This window comes from Idiotropiscis lumnitzeri, chromosome 18, assembly GCF_059441095.1.
Source record: "Idiotropiscis lumnitzeri isolate Australia: NSW breed Sydney's pygmy pipehorse chromosome 18, RoL_Ilum_1.0, whole genome shotgun sequence".
Classification (NCBI taxonomy): domain Eukaryota; kingdom Metazoa; phylum Chordata; class Actinopteri; order Syngnathiformes; family Syngnathidae; genus Idiotropiscis; species Idiotropiscis lumnitzeri.
The window spans coordinates 6,895,934-6,920,462 of record NC_142408.1 but is presented as its reverse complement, the minus strand read 5'-3'; the positions used below and the strand labels follow the sequence as shown (position 1 = coordinate 6,920,462).

General features: G+C 42.8%; 1 protein-coding gene across 1 annotated transcript; it reads left to right on the top strand.

Moving 5' to 3' along the window:
* Positions 1–476: 476 nt before the first annotated feature.
* gnaz (guanine nucleotide binding protein (G protein), alpha z polypeptide) lies at positions 477–22,529 on the top strand. Its single transcript, XM_088280899.1, has 3 exons — positions 477–740; positions 14,016–15,229; positions 21,343–22,529. Exons 2-3 carry the CDS (start codon positions 14,507–14,509, stop codon positions 21,685–21,687), a joined length of 1,068 nt encoding a protein of 355 aa, XP_088137025.1. The 5' UTR covers positions 477–740; positions 14,016–14,506; the 3' UTR covers positions 21,688–22,529.
* Positions 22,530–24,529: the final 2,000 nt, after the last annotated feature.

Below are 24,529 nucleotides of genomic sequence, written 5' to 3'. Positions count from 1 at the left end.
TCTCTCTCTCCCCCCTCTCTCTCTCTCTCTCTCTCTCTCTCTCTCTCTCTCTCTCTCTCTCTCTCTCTCTCTCTCTCTCTCTCTCTCTCTCTCTCTCTCTCTCTCTCTCTCTCTCTCTCTCTCTCTCTCTCTCTCTCTCTCTCATCATTAATGAAATGACAACCTTAAACGTCGACACGCACCACGCACACTAGCACCTCCATTCAAACCAAGTCCTTAAACTCCATAATGGATGACACATTTTCTATCACCATAACGTAAAATAAGCAAACCCCAGTGACTCCATTTTCTTTCTTTTTTTTTTTCATTCTGTTAGTCTCATGATTTAATCCTGACCATTTCCCCCTTCTCTCTTTTTCTATCCCTGCTGCTGACTCCTCCCTCCATTTCTGTCCAGCACTCCCTCTCTCTGTCTCTGTCACACACGCACACACGCACACACGCACGCACACACACGCACGCATACACGCACACACGCGTACACGTATACACGCCCTCCACCCCCATCGCTGCAGTGTCTCAACTGCCTTGGAGCAAACGAGAGAGGATACAGACGTGCAAAAGGCACATTAAAGATAGAGACCGACATGTTCGTATGCGTGTGTGTATAATTGGGAGTATGAGCAAAACATGAAAATGAAGACGTGCGACTAAAAGGCTGGATTGCTCAGAGGCGTTCTGTGCGCGCAAGGGCTCATCTGCAGTCTCCCCTTGTAAATGGATGCTGCCTGGTGAACACGGTAAGGCTAACGACGACTCCCACTGCTGTTTTTCTTTCTTTTCACGAGCTCCATTGCAAGGGCCTGTTGTGGGGAAACCAATGCGGGGCACCTGTGTGTGTTTTGGGTGTGTATCCCCCGCACAAAACAGGCAAGGTGATGTTCAGAGATGACACCAAGGCAACCAGCTTGTCCGGCCCCCTCCTCCACCCTGCTCGCAGTGTGACAGTGGACGGTGCTATCATATCGTTGCTATTTGACTCATTACCCTCCTTCAGGATGCTTTTGCTCCATTCGTGTGCTAAAAAATCTCACCGGTTAGCTTATGTAGGCCACGAGCGTGTGCGTCTGTCCAGGCCGCTGGGCTTGGAAATAGAGGCAGCGTAGAAGCACCACATGATCAGGTGTTGGCTTCAGAAGGCACCGGATGGCAATGTACAGTCCGAAGGGGACACAATTCATCTTGAGCGTTTGCTTTGGAGCCGCCGGGACAGATTGTCGGAGCGGTGTGGGATCGGCGCCGACCGCTGCTTTACGCCTGCGTTATATCGTCATTGATCATCGTTGAGTTGATTTATGGATTATGATGGCAACGAAGGGGGCGGGGGAAGAAGAGCGTCTGAGCAGCCTTTCATATGAATAAAATCTACTCCTAATAATCTTTTTTTTGTTTTTTTTTTTGTTCTGTGTGCTTGTGCTCCATGCCTGAGAGACAGGGAGGGAACCATTGCAGCGAAGAGGTGGAGGGGGCCTGGGGTGGCGGTGGTGGGTTAACAGTAAGGAGGCAGATGGGGCAGAGGGGCGGAGGTTGCGATGCTGCAGAGAGAAGGAAAAAAGACTTGCATGTCGGAAAAGAAAAGCCGTTCTTATCGGAATGCCGGCTGCTTATCGTGACACCGTACACAAACCGACCGGGATCAAATGTCTTGGAATTAAAGCAAAAAAAAAAAAAATGGTGGCCAAAGTCGACCGAGCGTCTCAAAATGGATCAGCTGCTTAAATGCTCAATTGTTGTTTGGTTTGGGCTTGTCTGAGAAGGACGAGAAGCGATAGGAATATTGATCCGTCTCGGTGTGACACACGAGCTTTTATGGGTGGCTGTTCTTAATCAAGACCTTGTTAAAAGCTTTTTACAAGTCAGATTTCGGAGCTTTCCAGCTCGCTTTGTTCTCCAAAATGTGTAACTCATCATTTGCTTTTCCTTCCACTTGGCACTCCCATTTGATTAGTTCAAACAGGTCCGAATAACGTTAGCGATGGACACGTGAGGTGCTTTCCGCAAACAAGATGTGAGAAAGCTATGCGAGTTATTTGAAGCTTTTGGACTTTCTGTCACAGCGATTTGCGCGAGCAGGAAACGCGGTGGGAAATAATATTTTGTGTATCTGAGCATATTTCCACCTGTTTGCCTCATTACAGCGAGGAAGCAAACAGGAGGCCAAGCAAGGTCAAGTTCACTGTGACAAAAGATCTCATCGGCCTTGCAAGCTCGGTAACGTCTGAGTGGCATGTCGACGCGAAACAGTTGACTTTTTTTTTTTTTTTTTTTGCTTGTAATAGCTGACGGAGGGGGAAAAGATGGTCCAAGTGGACATTCAGTCCAATTGCGATGTGCAGAGTGAGTCAAATCAAAATTTGAACGTTGAAAAAAGTCATCATGTTTGTAGCAAACTCAAACATTTAGTATACATGGTGGGAAAAAAAAATACTTAATTTTGCTTTCCTGTGAATTACGTTTTCTAAACGTTTTCAACATAGTTCTGGTTCAATTTGTAACACAAATTTGGTCTTAAAGGGGCAGTCAACCCCAAAAAAAACTCGACAAGAAATTTGCCTTCACTTGTCTAAACATGAAATTCTGATTTATCTTGCGTTTGTGGAATATGAATGAGGCAGCAATTTCTCTCAGAGGGCAGCCATGTTGTCACTTCCTGTCGACTGAAAATGACATCACAGTTGCTCAGGGCTCAGGTAACGCCCAATCACGGCTCACCTGTTTTTCTGAAGCTGACCGTCGTAAACCAAGGACTCGTGTAGCTACCGCTTTTTTGAGGACTACTTGACATCTGTGTTGGAGAATGTCAACCGTTCACAATTCCTCCTCATTTCTTGGTTACAACCTTTATGTCAAAATTGAAAAGAATTGTCTGAAAGATACGCCATTTATGGAGTTATTTCTGCAGTTGCGCTAAAAATGACCCCCAAAAATATTCACTTAATTTGGCTCAATTCGGATATATTCCGATTGATTGGTGACAAATAAGCCGCACATTATCGTATTTGAAGAATTCCAACTATACCGTGCTTCACGTTGAACTGCGGCTTGATTTGTGCTTGGCGGATCATCTGACGCTCGACCGATAAGAAGAAGCTTGATTTCATCAGTCCATAAAATGTTGCAGTGCACTACTTTGGGAAAATTTCGACCTCTTTGGCAGTTTTTTTTTCTTCTAAATTTCTAAATTGGTGTTGGGCTGGAATACCAGTTGACATTCACCGGAAGTCGCTCAAATTTATGAAGCCCACATGTGCAACAGTTCTCAAAAAAAAAAAAAAAAAAAAAAAAATATATATATATATATATATTTGAACAGCCTAAAATTGCTTTTTTCATTCACTTTCTGTAAAGCACGATGAAAATTCTCATTTTTTTCCCCCTGTTTGTATTTGGAATGCAATGTCCAAAGCTCCCAATGTCAAAATTAAAGCGAAAAGAACCACAATTATATTATTTGGAACGCGACCGAACAAAGGCTAATCTGGTGCTCCCTTTGAGTGGCTTTTTAACAAATGTTTAAACATGTCAAGAACTTTGATTGAATGCTTTCAGCAGGTCTAAAAAAGCAAAGTCTTCAATTAGACAAATCCAAGGAACATAAATGAAACATGAGGCCTCGTTCGCGAGTGTGCCAATGGCAAACGCTTGCTTGCTCTTGTTGCGCGGCCACAAAATGAGTTGTATGCGTCGAAAACGAAAGCAACCGCGACACAAACCTACGCTGAGCTGACCTCCTTCCAACTCTTTTGTTACTTGCTTCATTCAAGTCCAGTGGGTGACATAATGGCACAGGCAGACTTGATTTAAAAGGGACAACAAAACGGTGAAGGTACATGCCCAGTTTCCCGCGGTGGCACTTTGCCACCACAAGTCAGCATAAGCCAAATGCGAAAAAGAGCTTAAACGGAAACTGTACCTTCAACGGTACCGCTAGTTTGTCTGAACACTTTGATCGCCAATGACGTGAATCAGCGAGAATCGGAATGACGACTGCCAGTGACGGCATTTGTCGTCATTCAAATTTTTTTTCTGGGACTGGACAGGGAAAATTCTCGGCCAAGTCTGGTTTGAGCATTAAGCTAGGAAAATTAAAGAATTATGGCCAGCACTTATGACTCTGTGTCTTTTGGAGCCGATTCTCTTACGCAAGCGCTGAAATAAAGACAACTAAAGGTCCGTGTTGAATCAACCCCAAATGTAGGGCGGGGCTCAAGGACGATCTCCGTTGTATAAAACAACATTTGCTCAACTCGCTTCTTTCTTTCTTTCCCTTTTGACCTCCTGCTCTTTCGCTCGTCAATGCCCGTGGCCACATACAGGAGCTCGTCTGTTTCCCCCCCTCTGAAGGCCATCAAGTGAACGGGCCTTCACTTGCAGCACTCAAATGTGAGAGGGCAGATTGAGAGGGACAAACAGACCAACTTTGTGTTCCATTGCACACACATAACAGTGGTCATATGACAACAAGGAGGCGATGGAGAGGAAGGGGGAGGATGGGGAACGGTGGTGGTGGCTTGATGAGGGAGGAGCAACCCGCGGCGGGTGAGACAGAAAGCTGTTTCAGGTATGTGTGTTAGCGTGTGCACGGATTGTTTTCCGATACATGTTCACACATGCAACAAAAAAAAAAAACACTCAACCTTAATTGAACAACATTTGGAACGATACAGTTTGCGCAGTAGCATGATTCGTTGCTAAGTCGCAAAAGAAGCCACTCTAAATTGTCATGTTTTTCATTGAATGAACAGATGGATGTTCGATAGTTTTGGCCAAGAAGTGTTTTACAAACAAGTCGTCATTTTTGTAAGGGACTTTTGAGTTAGATTGAAGATGATACTTGCATGAAATCCAAAGCGGCGAAGATCAAAAATGTCCTCGGTTCGAAAGAACCTGAAAGTGACCATTTTCGGCTGCAGCGAGTTAGCATATCTTATCTGTCTTGACCCAAATCAATATTGTGCCTCAAGAGCATCTGAATGATTCTACGTATTCAAGTAATGAGCAGACATGTTTGATTGTCACGTTAATTAGAACGATGTGGTTGTGCGGCACAAGGAGCTACCACCATACTTTCTGTTATTGACGACCTAAAAATGTTCTTCTTACAAATAGTTGCTGTAATTATGATTGGTTACGTCGCCTTGGTGTCAAAAATCGTGGATCCTGTGTATTTGAAAAAGCAAACAGGCAGCTTACTGCGGATTGGCCGCTACCCACTCCAATCAGATGGTGCTGTGGGCGGGTCAATTTACTTCTGCAGGCAGGGCCACCAGCACAGCAGAGAGACAGAGAGAGAGAGAAGGGCCAAAATAAACCAGATTTTAATTTATCGGCCTTGAAAGTTAAAAAGAAGAGGCAGATGCTGTTCATCGGCAAAATGGCAAATATTTGCCCTGATAATCAGTTTATCACTAATTTGTATTTTTTGTGGTCAAACAGCAAAGCAGACATTCGGTGGACAAGCGGGTGTCCACCTGATGCCATCCTTATCCTTTCGCATCTGACTGCCTGTGCACAAACATGCCATTGTCAACCCCTGGCTGGCCTTGTGACTCAATGTGACCCGCTCGATTGGCGAAAGGGGAACACAGCCACTGAGCAGCAGGGGCATTATCGCCAAAAGAGAGCTCGCCCCTGCCGCCACCAACCCGTCCCGCTGTTTTGGGAGAAGAACAACGAGAACACTGCTCTTCATTGTTTTCTATAATGAATGAGCCGCATCCTCACGTGTGCGCACGGTACACAGGCATTGGGCTCGGAAGTCTGCCTTCATGGTTGCATAACGGACACGATTCACACAATTTTTAAAAGATCCAAATACGAGAGATGTGTTCACAATCCCGACTTCCAAGACAATGAACAGTTTATCACCGATACTCTCATGATGACTATCCCGATTGTGTTTGGTTTCTTATATTCAATTCAGCTGTCAGCGTCAAATGCTGCAGTTCTACAGCACTGCAAACTACAAGCACGAAAATAAAGGCATTGTGAAATTTAGGGCACCGCCAATTTTACCGAGCGATATTATCGCTTTTCAAAGCAAATACTTGGCTGGAGTTTTGCCCATTAAAAGCCTGATATTCTTACTTTCTCGTGAAACAGGAAATAGCATTGGAATCACTCAGAATGATGTTCTTGCACCATTTGTCCCAAAAAAAAAAAAAGGCTGGCTCGGGGCTCTCGAGGACCAGGCTGCGTCACTCCAGATCTAGAGACGTGTTTTCCAAGTTATCGGCAGCCATTATGCTCAACAATAGGGATGCACGAAAACGTTTTTCCCTTACTCTGCCGCTCCAAACGGATACAGATAACCAATCTCTTTTATACTACACATTAAAAAAAAAAATAAATAAAATAAATAAATAATATATATACATTTATTTATTTTTTTATTTATTTATTTATTTATTAATTAATTAATTAATTATCTGTCCGGCCCTAACCTGTGCCACAACTTAGACCTGCTTTTTCGCAGTCTAAATGTCTACTTTTGCTGACCAAATTGCTAGATGCGCCAGTGGCGTACATTGGGATACGGCGTAACGAAGCGCGGCTTATCAAATAATAAACACTCAACTAGACTTGTCATAGCACCAAAATGAACATGTGCCCGTTTTTACGCCAAGCAAACAGGCGCCCGTTTACAAAGACAGAACCTCGCGTGTTAACATTTGTATGAGTATACATAAGAAGATTTTGAAATACTTTAAAATCAGGCTTTGAGGCTAAATTCCACTTTGGGTGGTCTCAGTTTGGAATATTTGTTTGGGGACTTTTTAACGGACGTGGAAAATGATTTCCAAGGATTTCACTATTCATAGCTTCTTTCCCCAAGGACTAAAGAAGAAACACTTCACATTCACTTGCATCACAATGCATTTCGTACAGAAAGCTAAATCCAGCCAACGCTAACATTAGGCTAAGCACTTTGATTTGCTGCGATTATCAAGCATGAATGAATGCGTTGATGAAAGAAGCTTTCAAAATAGATGAACAAAATCCACCATAACGATCCCTCACGATTTTTGCTTTTCACAGGACATTTTTGTGTCTAATCAGAGTCTCACACACTGCTGCTCAACCAATTCTTGCCAGTGTTGAGCAAGTTAAAAAATAATATCCACTGTATTCCAAATATTAGTCACTTGAAAGTAATTTATATTACAACACTCATCTATCTGAATTGTTAGGTGACATACTATTTGTGCAACGCTTTTGAGTTATTAAAAAAAAATAAAATAAAAATCAATGCAGAAGTCCAAAGTATGACATTAAACTTTTAATACGCTGACAACAAGACAACAAGGATTTTAATCTTAACAGGCATACTTTCCTTTTAAGACCCTGTAATGTGAATTGAGATTTATTTAAAAAAATAATGACAGTATTTTTGTTTGAAGAAGAAAATGCGCAAAGACCGAGATGTTTAGTCGTGAAATGTGGATATATATAAGACCCCTTTTTTGGTAGACTGACAGTCGTGCGCTTGGCGTAAAAACAGGCATAAGTTCATTTTCGTGTCGGAGCAATGGTCTGTCTAGTTCAGCGTGTTTGTGAATTTTTAAATCCTGCTATGCCCTCCGGCGCTTCGGCAAATTCGGTTAAAACAAAATAGACTAAATTTAGTTAGGTTGTCCTGATTTTTTGGGCGTGGCTAAAATGAAGCCCAGTGAGGCACAAGTCGGACTCATTTCCCTTTAGAAGTTCCGAACGCCTTCATTCCGTCATTGGCTGCCTGGAACAGTGGACAGGATCACATTTTCCAACATGCGTTTTCAGGTGTCAGGATTCCAAGTGTATTTTTTTTGTGCGTTTGCAAGATAAGGCTTCCATCTTGTTACAAAATCCCAAGACCCAGACATATGACAAAGACGGCAGATTGTTGTCATATGTACTAAACAGCCTGCACTTGCCAGAAATTCCTGCAGCTCTTTCATTTTTGCTGTTGGTCTTTTAGTGGCCTCCCTAATCACTTTTCTTCTTATGGTGTCATTCATTTTAGAAGAACATCTAGATAATGTCCTTGTTGTGTCATATAGTCTCCACTTTATGGAGACCAATTCCTCGGAAATCCTTTTGTAGCCTTCTCTTGACTGCTACTTTTGAACAATGAGATCCCTCCGATGCTGTGGAATCGCTCTGGGGTTTCTACGACGTCAACTTCGTTTGGTTATAACCTTGAGTAATTTAGAAAAAAAAATAAAAAATATTTTCCAGATTTGGGTTATATTGCCACTGTCGCAATGGAACTCAGCTGTAGAAGAATCAAAATGCAAAACTGTCATGAAGTTACGCAAATTGTCGGACGCGACAGAAATCACATTGTCTGACCTATATCTCCTCGGATTGTGATGGAAAGTGGGACCGGACCAACACACAGCTCTGACTCATCACAGCAAAGCCCGCTTTCTAGGTTGCGAGTACTTTTGTGTTTTTGTTCGTGCGAGGTGCACATCGCATACATTATGCTCATTGTCTGCAAAATAAGGCACGCCGCATGTTTTTCAAAGGCATCGCATGATACAGCCGTTCCAATTTGACAATGCCTGCGGTCCAATCCGGAATGACACTGATCAATCATTGTCCGGCTGAAACCATGAAATTGACCGTTTGCTTTTTTTTTTTTGGCCCAGATTCCAGCGTGCACATGTTGCCGAGCAATAATTACAAGTTGCTCACAAACAGCGCATCACAGGTCTCCCAATCTTGTTCTGAGTGTGTGATGTTTGATTTTCCATGAACGCTTTCACAATTTTGCAATTCAAAAAGAAAAAAAAAAAAATACAGGGGAGATTTAGGTGTCCATTCACGTCAATGTCAGTTCTTATTCTGGGTTCATTTGACCTTGGCAAGGGTGTAGTTTTACAACAAAAAAAAATTGAGCATGTTACAAGAATCTAAAGTGTATGAGAATAAACGGTAGAGATTCTTTATAACCAAATTTGCTCTTATTATTTTTAAACAACTGGAATCGCTGTTATTGATTCTTCATCTAAAAAATGATTTGCCTTAAAATGCCAGAAAACCTCATTCATCAACATGAAATTCCGTGATTGGTCATGATTCAAGTTGCACTTTTAGGCAAATTCCGGCGCCATTACTTTGTCACCGAAACAAAACCAAATCATCTCCGATGAATTTAGCGCGCCGCTAAACTGCCCAACATTCTTCTTCTTGTCGGTTGCAGCGAGCTTGATGATCGTTTTCGAAGACGAAAAGGCGGTGCGAAGTTTGAGGGATCACTGTTTGCTGCATTCATTTAACGTATTCGCTCCGTTTGATTGAAAATGCAAAAGGTACGGCAGGTGTTTATGGCGCTTGTATTTGTGGGCTCCTGATTAGACGGGGGGCCGCTTTGTCACTCGCCAGCCAAGCAGAACAAATAGCAGCATTCAATCGTCAGCCCTCGGTAAGAAATCAAATTGTGATTTATTGGAATGAAACGCGCTGAAATTAAGATGCACGTTCCTTGTTGACTGCTGTTCATCCGCGGGTAACGCCGTGTTTAAACTGTCAACAGCGTCGGCTGCAAGACATTGAAATTCACTTTGAAGGAGACACGAACGCCTCTGGACCTTTTTACAAGAGCTCCACCGGAGCAATCGTCACACATCCCTGAAAGTCACCTTGAGTCCTGCCCGACCGGCCGTGGTGTCTTTGTGAAAAAATATTTGACACTAACATGAGCTTATCGGCGATGTCACGCGAATCCCTGCTCAACATTGAGATTCCCCGTTGTCCCGTCAGGAAAAGCCAGTCGGCCGTGTTTATACTAAACAAGCTTACGTGTCACCTTGCGGTGGCTGCACAACGTGGGAGACAAGTGTCGTCGGGCGCGGCGAGCACATTGATCACCTCGCTAATGCATTGCTCGTTCATCGCATATATTAATAATGTCCCTCCAGAAGGGCCTCGTCTCACTTAGGAGGCCACGTTCCTCTTGCGTGGCTTCAGGAATGCAGGATGAAATGAATAATTACATACAGTGGTCCCTCGCTTCACGTACGGCTTCGGTGCTTTGTAAGTTGTTCCAAAATCGTCATTAAAAAAAAAACAGGGAAAAAAACATATCGGCAGTCATATTTCAGAAAGACGCGTTTCGGAGAGAGGAGTTGACTCAGAGGTTTTGCACTCATACAAGGCACGTGATTGGTTCCCGGTGCGAGCATTAATGGATTCATCCCGTGAGCTGATTGGCTGCGATGACCCAGCATCTTCCCTTGTTTGTATCTTGCCTGTCTCGTAAAAAAAAAATCTTGCTTGTCTATTCCGAATTAATGACGGCAATTTTGAACGACGTTCTATTCGGAAACTCATGATGTTATTCAAATGTGCCGTTCAGTTCGTCAGAGGTCGGATAAGCGGCGAGTAAACAGCCGTGTTCGGAAGCGGTGAGCGGACCGCGTTCAGCCGTCCGGCCATCAGCACAAGGATGACGAAACACTGAGAAAATGTTAAAGTGTTCGTCAAAGTTTGTCTTAAAACAGCTTACCTTAACGAGAATTGTTGCGTTCCAAAGTTCCTTGTTGATGTTATTTGCGCAAAGTGAAAATTAAGCCACGATTACTTCTGTTGACACTGCTTTTTCTTCTTCGTGGGTTTAAAAGCGGATGAATCCACCCGGATTGTACATTTAGCTAAATTGCACTGAGGGATTCTCGAAAAGGTCGGAAAATTTTAGAATTAAAAATAAAAACTTGAACATAGTTATTAGCCAATATTAGCCAATGTTCAGTTGTTGCTTTGTATTCATTCTACATTTTGCATTTTTTAAATCTGCATTTGATGTGTAGCAAGTATTTACAGGGTTGTGAACCAGGTGGGGCGCAACGGCGTGAAACCCGTAAATCAGTCCCCAAAATCAAAATTCTAAATAAAAATTAAAAATCATAAAAACAATTAAAAAAGTCCACCTTCATTGCGATTTTTCCGCTTTGGCGGGTGGTTCTGGTTTCCATTAACCGCGATAAACGAGGGATTACTGCACTATTTTTGGGTCATCCATCACAAAGGTTGTAAATTTAATTTGATATATTAAGATGGTGTCATAAATTGCCGCTATTTGACTCAAAGGCTGATTTGTGGATTATCTCGTGATTTGGGTTCGAGTAGAAAAAGTCCTCTCACAAAGACGCTGTCAGGTGGAGAATAACAAGTCGCAGGAAGCAAGCTCCCGGTATTCAAATAATTCTAATTAAATGACATGTGAGTGCTTTTCGATGTGTGCCTGCTCTGTGCTCCCACTGCAAGGCTTTCTTGTCAAATATCCTCAAGTGCGATCGGGATAACCCTGCAATTGTCAAGATGAACGGCGGATGGTGCGCAGCAAATTCGGACAAAGGAAGCACAGTCATCGAAAAGTCACACGTTCCCTCTCCTCGCAACTGGTCCAAACACTCCAATATTATCGAACGACCATCTAAAAGTATGTCACGCTGTCACTTCAACAGTGGCGCATTAACACCAAAGTTGACTGTGCCGGCTGTCGCATCATTTACAACTCCAAGTTAAATGTCAGGAAACAAAATGAATCAAAGGATGAATTCTGTGGATTTCTTTGACTGTTTGTGAGCTTTTGGCGATCTTATTCCTTAAGATATAACAGGATTGGAAGACGTGTGAGATTCCAGTAAATATCACAAGCTCGCAAGGATTACTCCAGTTTGTGCGCGTGGCTTTTTCTTCACGTAGTCCAAACATTGAATGTGTCACACATGATGTCACGCAGAATCTGACCACACATCATGAGCGCTCGCCTCAACACGTCTTTTCTTTGGCTTTGTTAGGCATCATTGTAAAGTTCTTCTAAAAGACGCCCTTATGTGTGACAACGCGTGATTGTGCGAGAGGCCAGCAAAAATCAGGCAATTTAGAATCAGATGGTTCATTCTTTGCTTTATGACTTTTTCTTTAGCTTTGTGCGGCAATTATTCAACACATAAAAATGAAGTGTAATTACACATCCAATACAGTCGGTGGCAGTGGCGCGCTCACTGTCAGAGTGGACACAAGGTGTATTGACAACAATTTTATAGACAGAAATATATATAGCTGAGAGCTGGGGGGGGGCATACAATATTTTCTTCTTCCTGGGGGGGGCATAACAAAAAAAAAAAATATTGAGAAGCTCTGCATTAAGGCTGACTCCGGTATTAACATCCCTGTTGATTATTATTTGACTTAATTATTTAATCAAATATATTTTCAACTTTTCTGTTAAAATGTTATCCAAACAAAGAGATTTAATGCTAGAAATAGGTTGACCCTAAAAAAAAAAAAAATTCTACCGCTGTATCTCCTACAAGCAAAACATTTGAAAATATGAATAAATCCGACAGCGCTCAATTGTCGACTTTCCACGGAAATTTTTTGCTGCGCTGCCGTATTTTCCCGCTGCATCCACGCATACACGCACGCCCTGCAGCAAGTCAACGCTAACTGGAACAATTCATTGAATTCCAAATGAAATGCAAGCCTGTGACTGTGACACCTCATTCATCAATTCACAACACGATGGCTAAAACATGCGCCTTTCATTTTTTTTTCCCCGACATCACGGATTGGATTTCATTCATTAAAGCAAAAAAAAAAACGAGAGACTGCATTGACACTGCCTTATCTTTAAAGCCACCGATGCACATTAGAAGAATTGTCTGCCTCAGTGTTCCACATCCAGCTACTGTGCCACCATTTCTTTTACTCTTCAAATGCAGATGACGATTTAATTGTTAACAACCTCGATATGTTTTCTTAGTAACTAAAAGCAAGTACCTCTCGGAGCTCCTCCAGCCTTGCTCTGCGGACGAAAATGCTGCTGGAGGTGCCGAGGACTTTCTGTTGCTGGACCTGTTAGGCAAGCCCCGCCCCCTCTCTGTCCACTTTGAAAACCCGTTTTTATTCTTTAGCTTCGGACTCAACATGAGATTGTCGCCGCTCTGCTGTTCTTCTGCTCTCGCCTCATGATGCATTCAGATTGAATTTAGATTGTTTTTGAAAATAATTTGATGATTTATAATAAAGTGCATGTGACAGTCCCCAAGATGTGTGAAATGGTATCAGCAAAGATGCACATTAGCATGTTGTTGTTAGCGCATCGAACATTTAATGAGGCAACGCTAAACGTCAGCGTTTTCTTTTTCCTTTTTAGTTGTTTGCGCTGTTTGCAATGTCTTTGCTCACACTTCTCTCATTTGGTATAACTTCAAAAGATGCATTTTGCAGTCGCTGTGAAAACGAGTTCATGCAAAATGTCTCGGAAGGTGTGCGTTTAGCGGCTTGCCTGTCTGTCATTTGAGTGACGGTCGTCAGATGCCTGAAGCCAAGAAACCCGGCTCTCCGTTTGTGTGGAGATGCTTCGTTATGCTTTTCTTCTGTTTGTCCTCTCGCTCTTTTGAACAACAAACTTCACTTTCCGAGACCTGAGAAATGCTCTGTCTCCGTTTCGATCTGAGAGGTCAACAAAGTTGAGATTTGTTAGAGAACGGCCCGGCTCATTTTGTGTCCGCCAGCAAAGCAGAATTTTATTAACATTCTAAAACATATGAGGGTCCGCTATTTATTTATTTTTTTTATAAGGGAGTAAACCTCTAACTCCCCACGAATAAAATGAAACCAGATCCCCTTGAAACTATTTGTACTTTTCCCCTAATCGCGGAGCATAACCGGCGGGATAACATCACAGATGTCTGCAAGCAGAGCGGACTTCAGTAAAAGTAAAAGAAATTTTCTTTTTTTTCTGACGCTCAATATAAAACTCTTGGCCGTACTCTTTGTTCAGTTCCCCTACGTGTGAACTGTACTAAACAGGAAGTTTGCCTTCAAAATAAAAGCATATAGCTTAAACCGGAAGTAGCACTTTTCAATGCAAATTTCAAATGAAAATAAAATCTACTAAATAAAACCATTACTGCTGTTCCAAAAATATGAATATGGTTAGTTACAGAAAGTTTGACCTTGATTGGGCCTGATGGATCTGGCGAGATGATTAATTTCTTTTCTCTGCTGTGTTTTACCAGACTCTGAGAAGAATCTGCAAGCCCGAGAAGCAAACGCTCACTCTGGGCTAGATGATTGCAGTGGGCTGACAAGGAGGACGCGGCACAGTAGCCATGTGGGAATGGAGTGAGAGAATTTTCCCGATTGCAGCCATCAAGCGCAAACACTTCCTCTACTGAAACACGCTGAAGGTGGTCTGCCTTCCTCCGGAGCTTTTCCTCAAAGGAGCGTCCCTGCTATGATCGCCACCTCCCTTGGCTTCAGCAGGCAGTCGAACCTCAGTGCAAGGCACTGTGTGGGCATCCCACAAGTTTGGGTTTTGCCCATACAGGACTCACAGACGTCCCGGAGCGAAAAGAATGAAACACTCCTGAATCCGTCATTTGTGTGGCCGCTCTCGTTCTGACAATCGTCACCTTACTCCAAAGCTTCCCTCACTTCTTCTTTGCAATTTGTTGACCCGTCAAGCGGCAGCACGAGTTCCTTTGCTCTCACCACGTGGTGGAGGACCATGGGATGCCGTCAGAGCTCGGAGGAGAAGGAAGCGGCTCGGCGCTCGCGGCGAATCGACCGCCACTTGCGATCGGAGAGTCAGCGGCAGAGGCGTGAGATCAAATTATTGCTGCTTGGCACCAGCAACTCTGGCAAGAGTACCATCGTCAAGCAGATGAAGATCATTCACAGCGGCGGCTTTAACCTTGAGGCCTGCAAGGAGTATAAGCCCCTGATCCTGTACAACGCCATCGACTCGCTCACACGCATCATCCGTGCCCTGACCACCCTTAAGATTGACTTTCACAATCCCGATCGCGCCTATGACGCCGTGCAGCTCTTCGCTCTCACGGGCCCGGCGGAGAGCAAGGGCGAGATCACTCCGGAGTTGCTGGGAGTCATGAAGCGCCTCTGGGCCGACTCCGGGGTCCAGGAGTGCTTCCAGCGATCCAATGAGTACCACTTAGAGGACAATACGGCTTACTACCTAAACGACCTGGACCGCATTTCTGCGCCCGAGTATATCCCGACAGTGGAGGACATTCTGCGGTCCCGCGACATGACCACTGGCATTGTAGAGAACAAGTTCACCTTCAAGGAGCTCACCTTCAAGATGGTCGACGTCGGTGGCCAGCGATCCGAGAGAAAGAAGTGGATCCATTGCTTCGAGGGCGTGACGGCAATCATTTTCTGTGTTGAACTGAGCGGCTATGACCTCAAACTCTACGAGGACAACCAGACGGTAAGAAAAATCAATTATGAAGCTCTCCACACTGGCGTAGAACATAATGAACTCATTCGCTGCCATTGACGGATATACACGTCAAAAAGTACATTCATTTTTTTCTGGGGCTGACAGTGAATGATTGAGAAGAAGGTCAAAGTCTCCGTGAATCCAGAATATGTAAGAAGGTAAACAACGTCCAAATTCCTCAGCAAGTCTATTCTGAACACCAAAAAAAAATGAATGAACTTTGTTTTTAGCCAAAATCACAATTTAAAACGTCAGCAAGTAGCTTCAAAATAACTTGTAATGAAATCCGTGTGAAACAATTGCGTAATAATTATTTATTAAGTCTTTGTCGTTGCAACTATTTGCCGGCATCCTTCAGCATTAAGGATGTCGTCCGCTGTTAGCACCGGCCGACGTGAGTGGGACCGTTGCAAGCGGTGTGCAGTGCTTGTACAAACTTTAAAAATAGTGTCGCTTGCTGAAAAAAAAAATATATATCTGCGTTATCTCTTCCTCATCCTTTTGGAATTCAAAATATTTCCTATTTGAGCCGTTTTGGTATGCTGTTTTTTTTAACTTCCTTTTTGACAGAAGATAATCTATTTGAGTATTTGGTCTGGATCTGGTATTTTTAGAATTCCACAAGCACTTTTGCTTTCCTAAAAGGTACTCGTGTCCGCACTAAGTAAGACCTTCGCATAGCGCACTAGCATGTGGTTTCTTCCGGTTGCCGGAGTGGCGAGCTTATAATGGATTTCAGACAACTTGGAACAAATGTGTGTTTTTTTTTTTTTTGCCAGGATAAAAATAGCATGTGGGGAAAAAAAATCCAGTGTGGTGTTAATTGAGTTCACAGAACCACGTGTGAAGCTTTACCTGCGAGATTTAACAGGTTGCAAAGGCTCATGTATCACTTTGGGATTTCACATGTGCTGGAAAAAAAAATAAATAAAAAAAATCAACGTTACCATTTCCAGACTGCTAGCTAGAGGGCAAAAAAAGTATCGTTTCGGCAGACTTTGGGTGTACGCATCTGCCAATTTGGTGACAGAAAGTACAGTCGACTTGATTTTAAAGCAGGTCAAAGTTGTGGCGCAGGTGGTGTAACGCAGATTTGATTTGTATGTGTGATGAAAGTCGTATTTCATTTTCATTGACAGCAAATTGAGAGAAATAAATGAATTGAAGGCATTTTTATTTTCATCATCTCTACTCTGTGCCTACACGATCCGAAAGTGGAGATCTTTGGTCATAAACGGCGTGTTTCAATCTTCGAGAAGGACTCCGGTGCAGCTTTTCTGCGCTGAATCTAAAGGGAATGAGTAGAGCCAGTTTCATTGGCCTGGAAACAAGTTGCTGCGTTCACCCCCACAACGGCGCAAACGCCACTTTCTAAACGCGCTCGTTTACCAAAATACTAAAAGAAAGAAAACTCCACCCATGCTCACAATTAAGACTGCACTTTGAGCGAGACTTGCACTGGGTCCGCAGAGAGGGCCGAAGAAAATGAAAAATAATGGAAAGTATTTGAGTCATACAGATAAGTCACAAGTCAGTCTCAACATTTGCTGTGCTCTGGTTGCAATAAGACCAAACGAACGGGATTAAAGCCCTAAATAGGACAAAAATAGTTTTCTTCATCTACATTCCATTTGATGATCTCAAACAGACTGACAGACAAATGTATTTAGCTCCAGCGAGCGAGGTTTACAAATATCAGACTCCACAATGACCCATGCCAGACAACCGGAATTGCAAAACTCTTGCGCAATCTGCGTACGATGACAAGATTTATAAGTGATCGTGAAATGTCACAAGAGGAAGCTACAAACTGTAAAAGGCAGAAAGTTTGCCATCACTTCAACTTCAATCGGACGTTGCTGTCCCACAATTGCTTTGACTCATGAAGACGTTTTTTTTTTCGGAACACAATGAGAATATATGTTCGGTGATAACACGTTTATGGCACCAGAACAGACTCAAGCGAAGACGAAAAGACATCACTCATCAATTTTGCTGTGCTCATTTTAATAGGAACGCTCCAATGGAATGAAATTGTTTTCGCTGCACCGGATGCCTTAAAACAAACGCTAATTACTGAACAACATTTAGCCGTCAACGCATTCCCACTTGCATTTTTCCCTGTCCCATCCTTGTCCTCATAATGAATCGGTTTCTAGGGTTACCGTTGCCTAGCAACAAGCCAGTCAAATGCTCCTAATCCTGCAATGTTGACAGTGAGCTGTGACTACGGGAAAGGAGGATGAGAAGGGAAGGCGAGAGGAAGACAGGGAGGGCGGTCCAACAAACACTACCGCGGGAGAGAATACGTGAAGATGTACAAAAGGTGTGTCATAAAAAGTTCCAGGACTGGAGTCACCTACGATATATTTGAATAGAAATGACAAACGGCACCAATGCCCCATGCCCCAAATGAAAAAATTTGGACAGACAGCGCCTCCAATCGGAGAGATGGTGGCGGTGTGATTTCAGAGGGACAACCGCAACAATTGCGGTGGAAGGAGATGTCCAGAAAACAAGAGCGAGAATGGAGAAAAATCTCATCAATGCGATGACCAGTGTCCACCCCCCACCCTCATGTCGCCTCCGTGGACTCCAATGAATTTGGATTTGGAATTTCAAATGAATTTGGACAGGCCGAATGTGTCATATGTTAGAAGTCATGTTTTCATGATGCCATGCAGTGTCTGTCGATCCCTGATCGCGACCATCTTGATGTTGCACACATCTTCAAAGCGGGTCCCTTCGATCACCCTCTTGATCTTGAAAAAGCTGGAAAAAAAATAATCCCACTGAGTCAGGTCGGTCGAGTAGGGGAGTAGATCCAGCATGGCGATATTCCTTCCCTGCCAGGAACTGTGGGATGCTCCGGGGGCGGGGCATTGTGAAGAAGCCAAAAATTGTGTTGCCACAAATCTCATCTCTTCTTGTGCACTGAACAAAGACGATGCTGTAGGATGTCTTTTAGAAGACGTGCTGGTTGATTGTTTGGTCCACAAAAAACAAAAACAAAAAATCATAGTTTGCGTTTGAAACATTTCCCGACACTTGGTATGCCAAGTGCATGTTTTGTGCGTCATTGTATCTCAGCGGAGGTGAGGTCAGGTGGGGGGGCTGGGGTGGATTACGAATGCGTACTGCAGATTTAAATTAAATTGCTCATGCTCAGCAACTCAAATGCGCTGTTTAAACGGGATGATCGAACCATGTCATCAAAAGTAAGAAAATATCTTATCATCATTTGGTCACGCCAGCACATTTGTTCATTTTATAGTTGATCTTCATGTAAAATGAGATGTTCCCGAAAGCAGCAACTTGATGCATGCAGAACAGACTGCCCCTTTAAAAGGCACAACACGAGCAACGTCAGATCTCAAATCGAGCACTCAGACAGACACAGATTAAGACCAAAGCAAATGCTTAGAAAATAGATTACGACAGTACCATGCCATCAAATTGTTCTTATGACATAACAGCGTCTACTAAAAAAAATCCAATGGCTTCTCTAACAAGCTTTAGTTTTGATTCTGTTAGCAATAGCCGTTGTTGCCGTTGTGTGCAGATGGTACCGACCTGAGGGGAGATTTGACGTGGCCACTTTGAAAGTCGTAATAAATACCGAGACATAATCGGCATGCAAGGGGTATTCCTACTTGCTTGGACGGGGATGTGAACGCAAAACCGACTTAAATTGACAGAGACCGCTATGGTGATAAAATATCGTACTTCTTTTTTTTCCCTCCACCTTTCTGTTGAGATAAACTAACCATTGTGACTTGGACGGCACTCAAAGGATGGAGCGAGACAAAGTTGACTGGTCAACAGAGAAGTATCGCGTTCACTTGATAAAAGGAATGGAAATCTTACGTAATACACGTGCCACGTGCCAATAAGAAAGAACGCAACTTGCCGGACCGGACGTGCTCCATTATTATCCTAGTTATCTTTCCCTCTTGGTGAAAACGAGAGTGTCGTGTGAGGATGAGGTAACGGAATTCACATCGACGCCATCTGCTTATTTGCTCCCCGTGGTGCAAACACAAGCGAGGTCAACGTTTACGATGACATGTCATACCAACATGAGCTGAGCTGATTTTTACTGCTCATTCGTTTCTGACGCTGATGCTCGTTTTAGGAGTCACGCTCGGACAAGCGATACCAGTCGCCATTGTTCTGCTCGGCAATTACAAAGCCGTTATTGTTGTTCTGGTGAATTTTCAGATCTTACAACACGCATGAGTTATATTTAGCTGTTGGTGATTTTGAGGTAGGATTTGGATGATAACCCTCCATTTAGAAACGAGATCAGCAATGCACTTGCGACTATTTCATGTTTTCCCCCACAGCAGCGGCATCGTAGCTGCTCACCGTCACAAAGTCGTCAGTAATTAAAAATCCGGGAAATGGACTCGTGTAAATAATGCATTTCTGTTTCATGCTCTCTGTAACTTAACGGGTATATTCTCCTGAAAAAAAAAATTAACTCGCCCATTATTAGCGTTTGCAATCATGCTTAATGAAGAATGCGGTAAAAAAAAAAATTGCCTACTGCACAACGGTTGTAGAGGGCTGGCGGAAAGACAAGAGGCTTCCTGAGCTCAGGTGGTCGTCTCCTCTGCAAAGTGAAGGAGAGCGGTCAAACGGCACGATCAACCGTGTTTGGCGTTCCGTGTTAAGGGAGCAGCCTATATCCCTTTCGATTTACATGTGTGTCAAACTCAAGGCCTGGGGGCCAGATCTGGCCCACGACCTCATTTGATGTGGCCCGCAAAGGGCAAATCATGTGCGTCAACTTTCTGTTTCAAGCACATTTTCTTCACTTTTAACAACATTGAGAGTTGAGATATTGACATTTATTTGTTACAAATCCTCCTTTTGAAATAAATTGAAGAATTGTTGAACAAGCAATTACATTTATTTATCTATAAATGTAACATTTATACAGGGTCAAAGTTGAGGGAAACCATAACGTCTATGTGTCCCGTCCACAAAGAAATCTAGTTATTAATTATTCATATGCAGCTCCATGACGGAATGATCCTTTGAACCCAGCTGCTGTGCAGACTCATTTTAGGTCGCATACAACTTTGGATTGTCTTAATGGTTGCCTTGTAATCATTGTCCAAAAAAATAGTGCATTCACAAAACCGTAGTGATGGAGCTTCCCTTTAAATTTGCGTGGTGATTGCTTATCTTATTTTGTGTTGCGTGTCCATAAAATGGCTGCCAAGCGACCGCTTCCATGGTTGGGGTGCAAGTTTCATTAAAGGGGTAGATTCAAATCCTCATTGAGGGTTCTTTTGCCTTTCCCGATGGGTCAGCAGCGTTTAAAAAAAAAAAAAAAAATCAGGATGTGCAGGTCTTGTGATATGCTCGGAGCATTGAGTTATTCCTGTAACCTTTTAAACAACAGCCATCCATCTGACAAGATCCCAGTCACAAGCTACTGGCCTGTCGCCACATGCCAGCCGCTGCCACGGGAGGCTCAAAATCTCATTTTTCTTTCATTAATTTCAGCTGTGTCAAACATCACATGCCGATAAAGTGTACAAGAACAAAAAAAAAAATGCTTTTTATTTTTTTGCTGATGAACCAAGAGCAAGGCATATTTCTTCCATGTGATTTCAAGTGGGGGCAAATTGCAATAAACGTATTGTATCTGAGAACTATATGACTGCAGGCCATCAGCTGCTCCCTCTAATAAGAATCTTTAAGCCTCCAGATAACTTCTAACGGCAGTATACATGGTTGTGACTGCCCCGTGCATGAATAAAGTCAGTGTTAACTTTCAGTTTTTTTTTTCTTTATACCTTACTTGGGATACTGCTCTTATCACGGAAACACCAAATAACGATCTGGGGTTGATAAGCTCTCAAAAATGTGACTGACACATGAGAAGCAAGCTCAGGAGAAAACATGCAGTTGAGTCACATGACAATGGAGCCATTAGGACAGATTAAATAATGCCATTGTGTCACATTGGACATTTTTTTTTGTCACCACATACATACGAGAGCCTTTCAAAACACCAAAGCATTTGTCAAAAATATTTTCTCTCCTGCTTTTATGACGCGTCTCATCGTCTCCGTCATTCCACACAGAGCCGAATGGCCGAGAGCTTGCGCCTCTTTGACTCCATCTGCAACAACAACTGGTTCACCAACACTTCGCTCATCCTCTTCCTCAACAAGAAGGACCTGTTGGCTGAGAAGATCAAACGCATTCCTCTGACAGTGTGCTTCCCCGACTACAAGGGCCAGAACACCTACGAGGAAGCGGCCGTGTACGTGCAGCGGCAATTCGAGGACCTCAATCGCAACAAGGAGACCAAGGAGATTTACTCGCACTTCACCTGTGCTACCGACACCAGCAACATCCAGTTTGTGTTCGACGCCGTCACGGACGTGATCATCCAGAACAATCTCAAGTACATTGGGTTGTGCTAGGACAAGACGTTTGGTTGGTGGGTGGGCGGTTGAAGTGGCGATGAAGGCGTTTGTCGGATGCTTAAATCCAATTGATGAAGTGCAACAAAAGGCCCCCAAAAAAATAAATAAATAAAAAATGCAAATGGAATGAGGTCCAGAAGGATGGTGAGGATTCAAATGCTTTAGTTGGTCAAAGATGGGAATTTATAGCTAATTTGTTTGCACTGAACAACTGAGTATGCAGAGACACACACACACACACACGTTTATGTTTGCGTACACAAGATATTAAGAGTCAAGCACTTGACGTGGCAACACTGGACATGTTCATGTTGGACAGTTTCCCCACCTGCCTGCCAAACAAGACTAAAAACTTGCCGGGCGGCTTTTCATTCATTTTGTTTCGATTATTTTGTTTGCCTGAGGACATTTAATGCTGCTTTACAGGAAATATTTGGGGCGAAAATCTATTTTTCTTTCTCCCACTCTTAACAATGAGAGTTAGTGAGGCGTTTGAGGAGGAGTCTGTGTTTGGTCGAGCGAAAACGAAATGTGGGTAGGCATGATGTCAAAGGATTTTTGCCTAAAAAAAGGAAACTGCCACCGTTTCAAGTTGAACTAAAAAAACATTTTCTACGCACTATTTCTGTTTTTCTCCACCTAACTCGATTAAGGCTGTTCTGTTCCTCTTTTTGTTTTGCTTTTTTGTGCATTCCCAGGAGTGTTACGATCCATAGCGTCAAGTCTCCTTGATGATAATTCTACTTTCCAGCAACGATGACAAAAAACAGTGCCAAGATCAGTTTGTACATAAAACAGCCAACATCGATGACAATTATTTTTGTTTTGTTTTTATCGGGGGCGGGGGGGGGGAATAACATTAAAACGTGCATGATTTTCTTACTTTGGGATACTACTCTATTTTCCTTGGAATTTTCTTTCTGTTTTCCTTGGTTCAAAAAAATATATTCCCAAAAATATATATTGAAGTCAAACACTGTGTAAGATTGTATAAATGTCAAGAGAAGAATCTATTGAAGAGTTCTATCCATATAATTGCAGTGACGAGGGCGTTACGATAATTAAAAAAAAAAAAAAAAAAAAAAAGTTGCTAGGTTTGATTGATGAAAACGAGGAGAAAAAGGACAATGGGAAATGTGAAAAAGACGACGCAAAAGTTTAATCTTCCTTGCATTCTCTAAGTGGAAAATGTCCAACCGTTGGTATGATGTGTAAATAGACTGTGCGGTGCACTCTTTGTCGAAACAAATAATAATCGTGGTTGAGCGGAGAGGTGACAAAGAGAGAATAAGAAGGAGAAAGGGAAATTCCATTCCGCTCCTCCTCTTACGCTTTCTTTCCGCTTACGATGTGCAAACAACTGAGCTAAGGGCTTCACGCTTGACTTTACAGGATGTCCACTTCAAGGAAAAAAAAAAAAAAAAAAAAAAAAAAATCAAACTCAATGAAAAAGGACAACTATGAATAAAACTTATGCAAATTTTCATGCTGTTGTGTTTTTTTTTTTTGTTTTTTTTTGACAGTGATTTTGTCAAAAACGGTTCGTCTTGTCCACAACTATGCACCATTAAGTGACTGTCCGAAAATCTTGGAATGGGCGCCGTTTGTCCCACGCAAACAATAAAACTGCTGAGGCACAACTAATTGCCCCATCAAGAATGTAATTAAATCACTCCTGAATAAATGTGGCCTTTCTGTGTTGGGGGTGGGGGGGGTGTACAGTGCCATGCAGGTCAATGCTTATGTGCTGAAGCTTTGAAAAAAAAAAAAAAAAAGTTATGGCACAAGTCATCAACAGGGTAGTTACAAATAACATAAGTGAAAGGCTCATTTGGTGCCAATTTGTCCAATGAATGGGCCACAAAGTGAATTAGGCCTGCGGTGTTTTTCTTTTACGGACGGACTTGAACAATGCCGGGAAATTCTGCGCTCTGATAAATAAAACTCACTGAAAATTGGACAGTTCCGCTCAGCAGGCCTCGTGAATGTCATGTGGAGGGCCTCAGTGTCAAACAAACAAACAAACAAAAAAAATGTGAACGCGGCAGAATAGGACACAGTTGCAAAACAAAATCAAATGACTTTACTGTAAATGAGGGGGGGGGGGGTCAGGACAGGGTTTATTTCCCAGATGATGTTTTGGTCACAAGGTGGTGCTGATGCAAGACCGGAGGGAAATTTCATTGGTCAAATGATGTCAGTCGGTTAGTGGAGTAATTTCTCTGGAGATGACGGCACAAAACTTAAGAGCAATGTTGCCTCCTCTTAAAATTCATGTCAAACGGACTAAAAATAATTCTTTCAAAAATGACACGATACCAGGGGCAGACAAAATTCAAGTGTGAGTCTACAAACAATTAAAGCACCGTTTTGTGACGTGGACATGACTGTGAGAATCGTGCAATTACACTTTAATCGAGAAAAGCGGGGGGAAAAAAAAAATAAAAATTGTTGGGCTCATGCACGCCACCCTTTGACATCATAATCAGTTAACAACCCCCAGCCCAGTATCTGTTAAGGCCCGTCCAACTGGGAAATGCTTTTAGACACGCAGGAAGGACAATTTATTTATTTATTTTTTATACTGTCGCATTGTCCAGTTTATGGACAAAGTGGAGGATGCAGTCGGGGAAATTTGGACTTCCCTTCTAGCGGCTTATGTGACCCAAACTCTGAGTAAGTAATCAGACAAGAACTTCAACAGTAGTCACAGGAAATTCTTGGCAGTCCAACGGGATTGAACAATTAACATCCGTAATCCCTGCCAAAGTCACGGCCAACATTCACAACCTTCCTGATTTTTTGGGAGCCTGATGAAATCATAAAAATATGTATCCAT

Bases quoted from the DNA above. Each gene is read 5' to 3' on its own strand.
- gnaz (XM_088280899.1), top strand. From the start codon at position 14,507: ATGGGATGCCGTCAGAGCTCGGAGGAGAAGGAAGCGGCTCGGCGCTCG. The intron at 15,230-21,342 runs GTAAGAAAAATC...CATTCCACACAG, and splicing joins TCTACGAGGACAACCAGACG to AGCCGAATGGCCGAGAGCTT.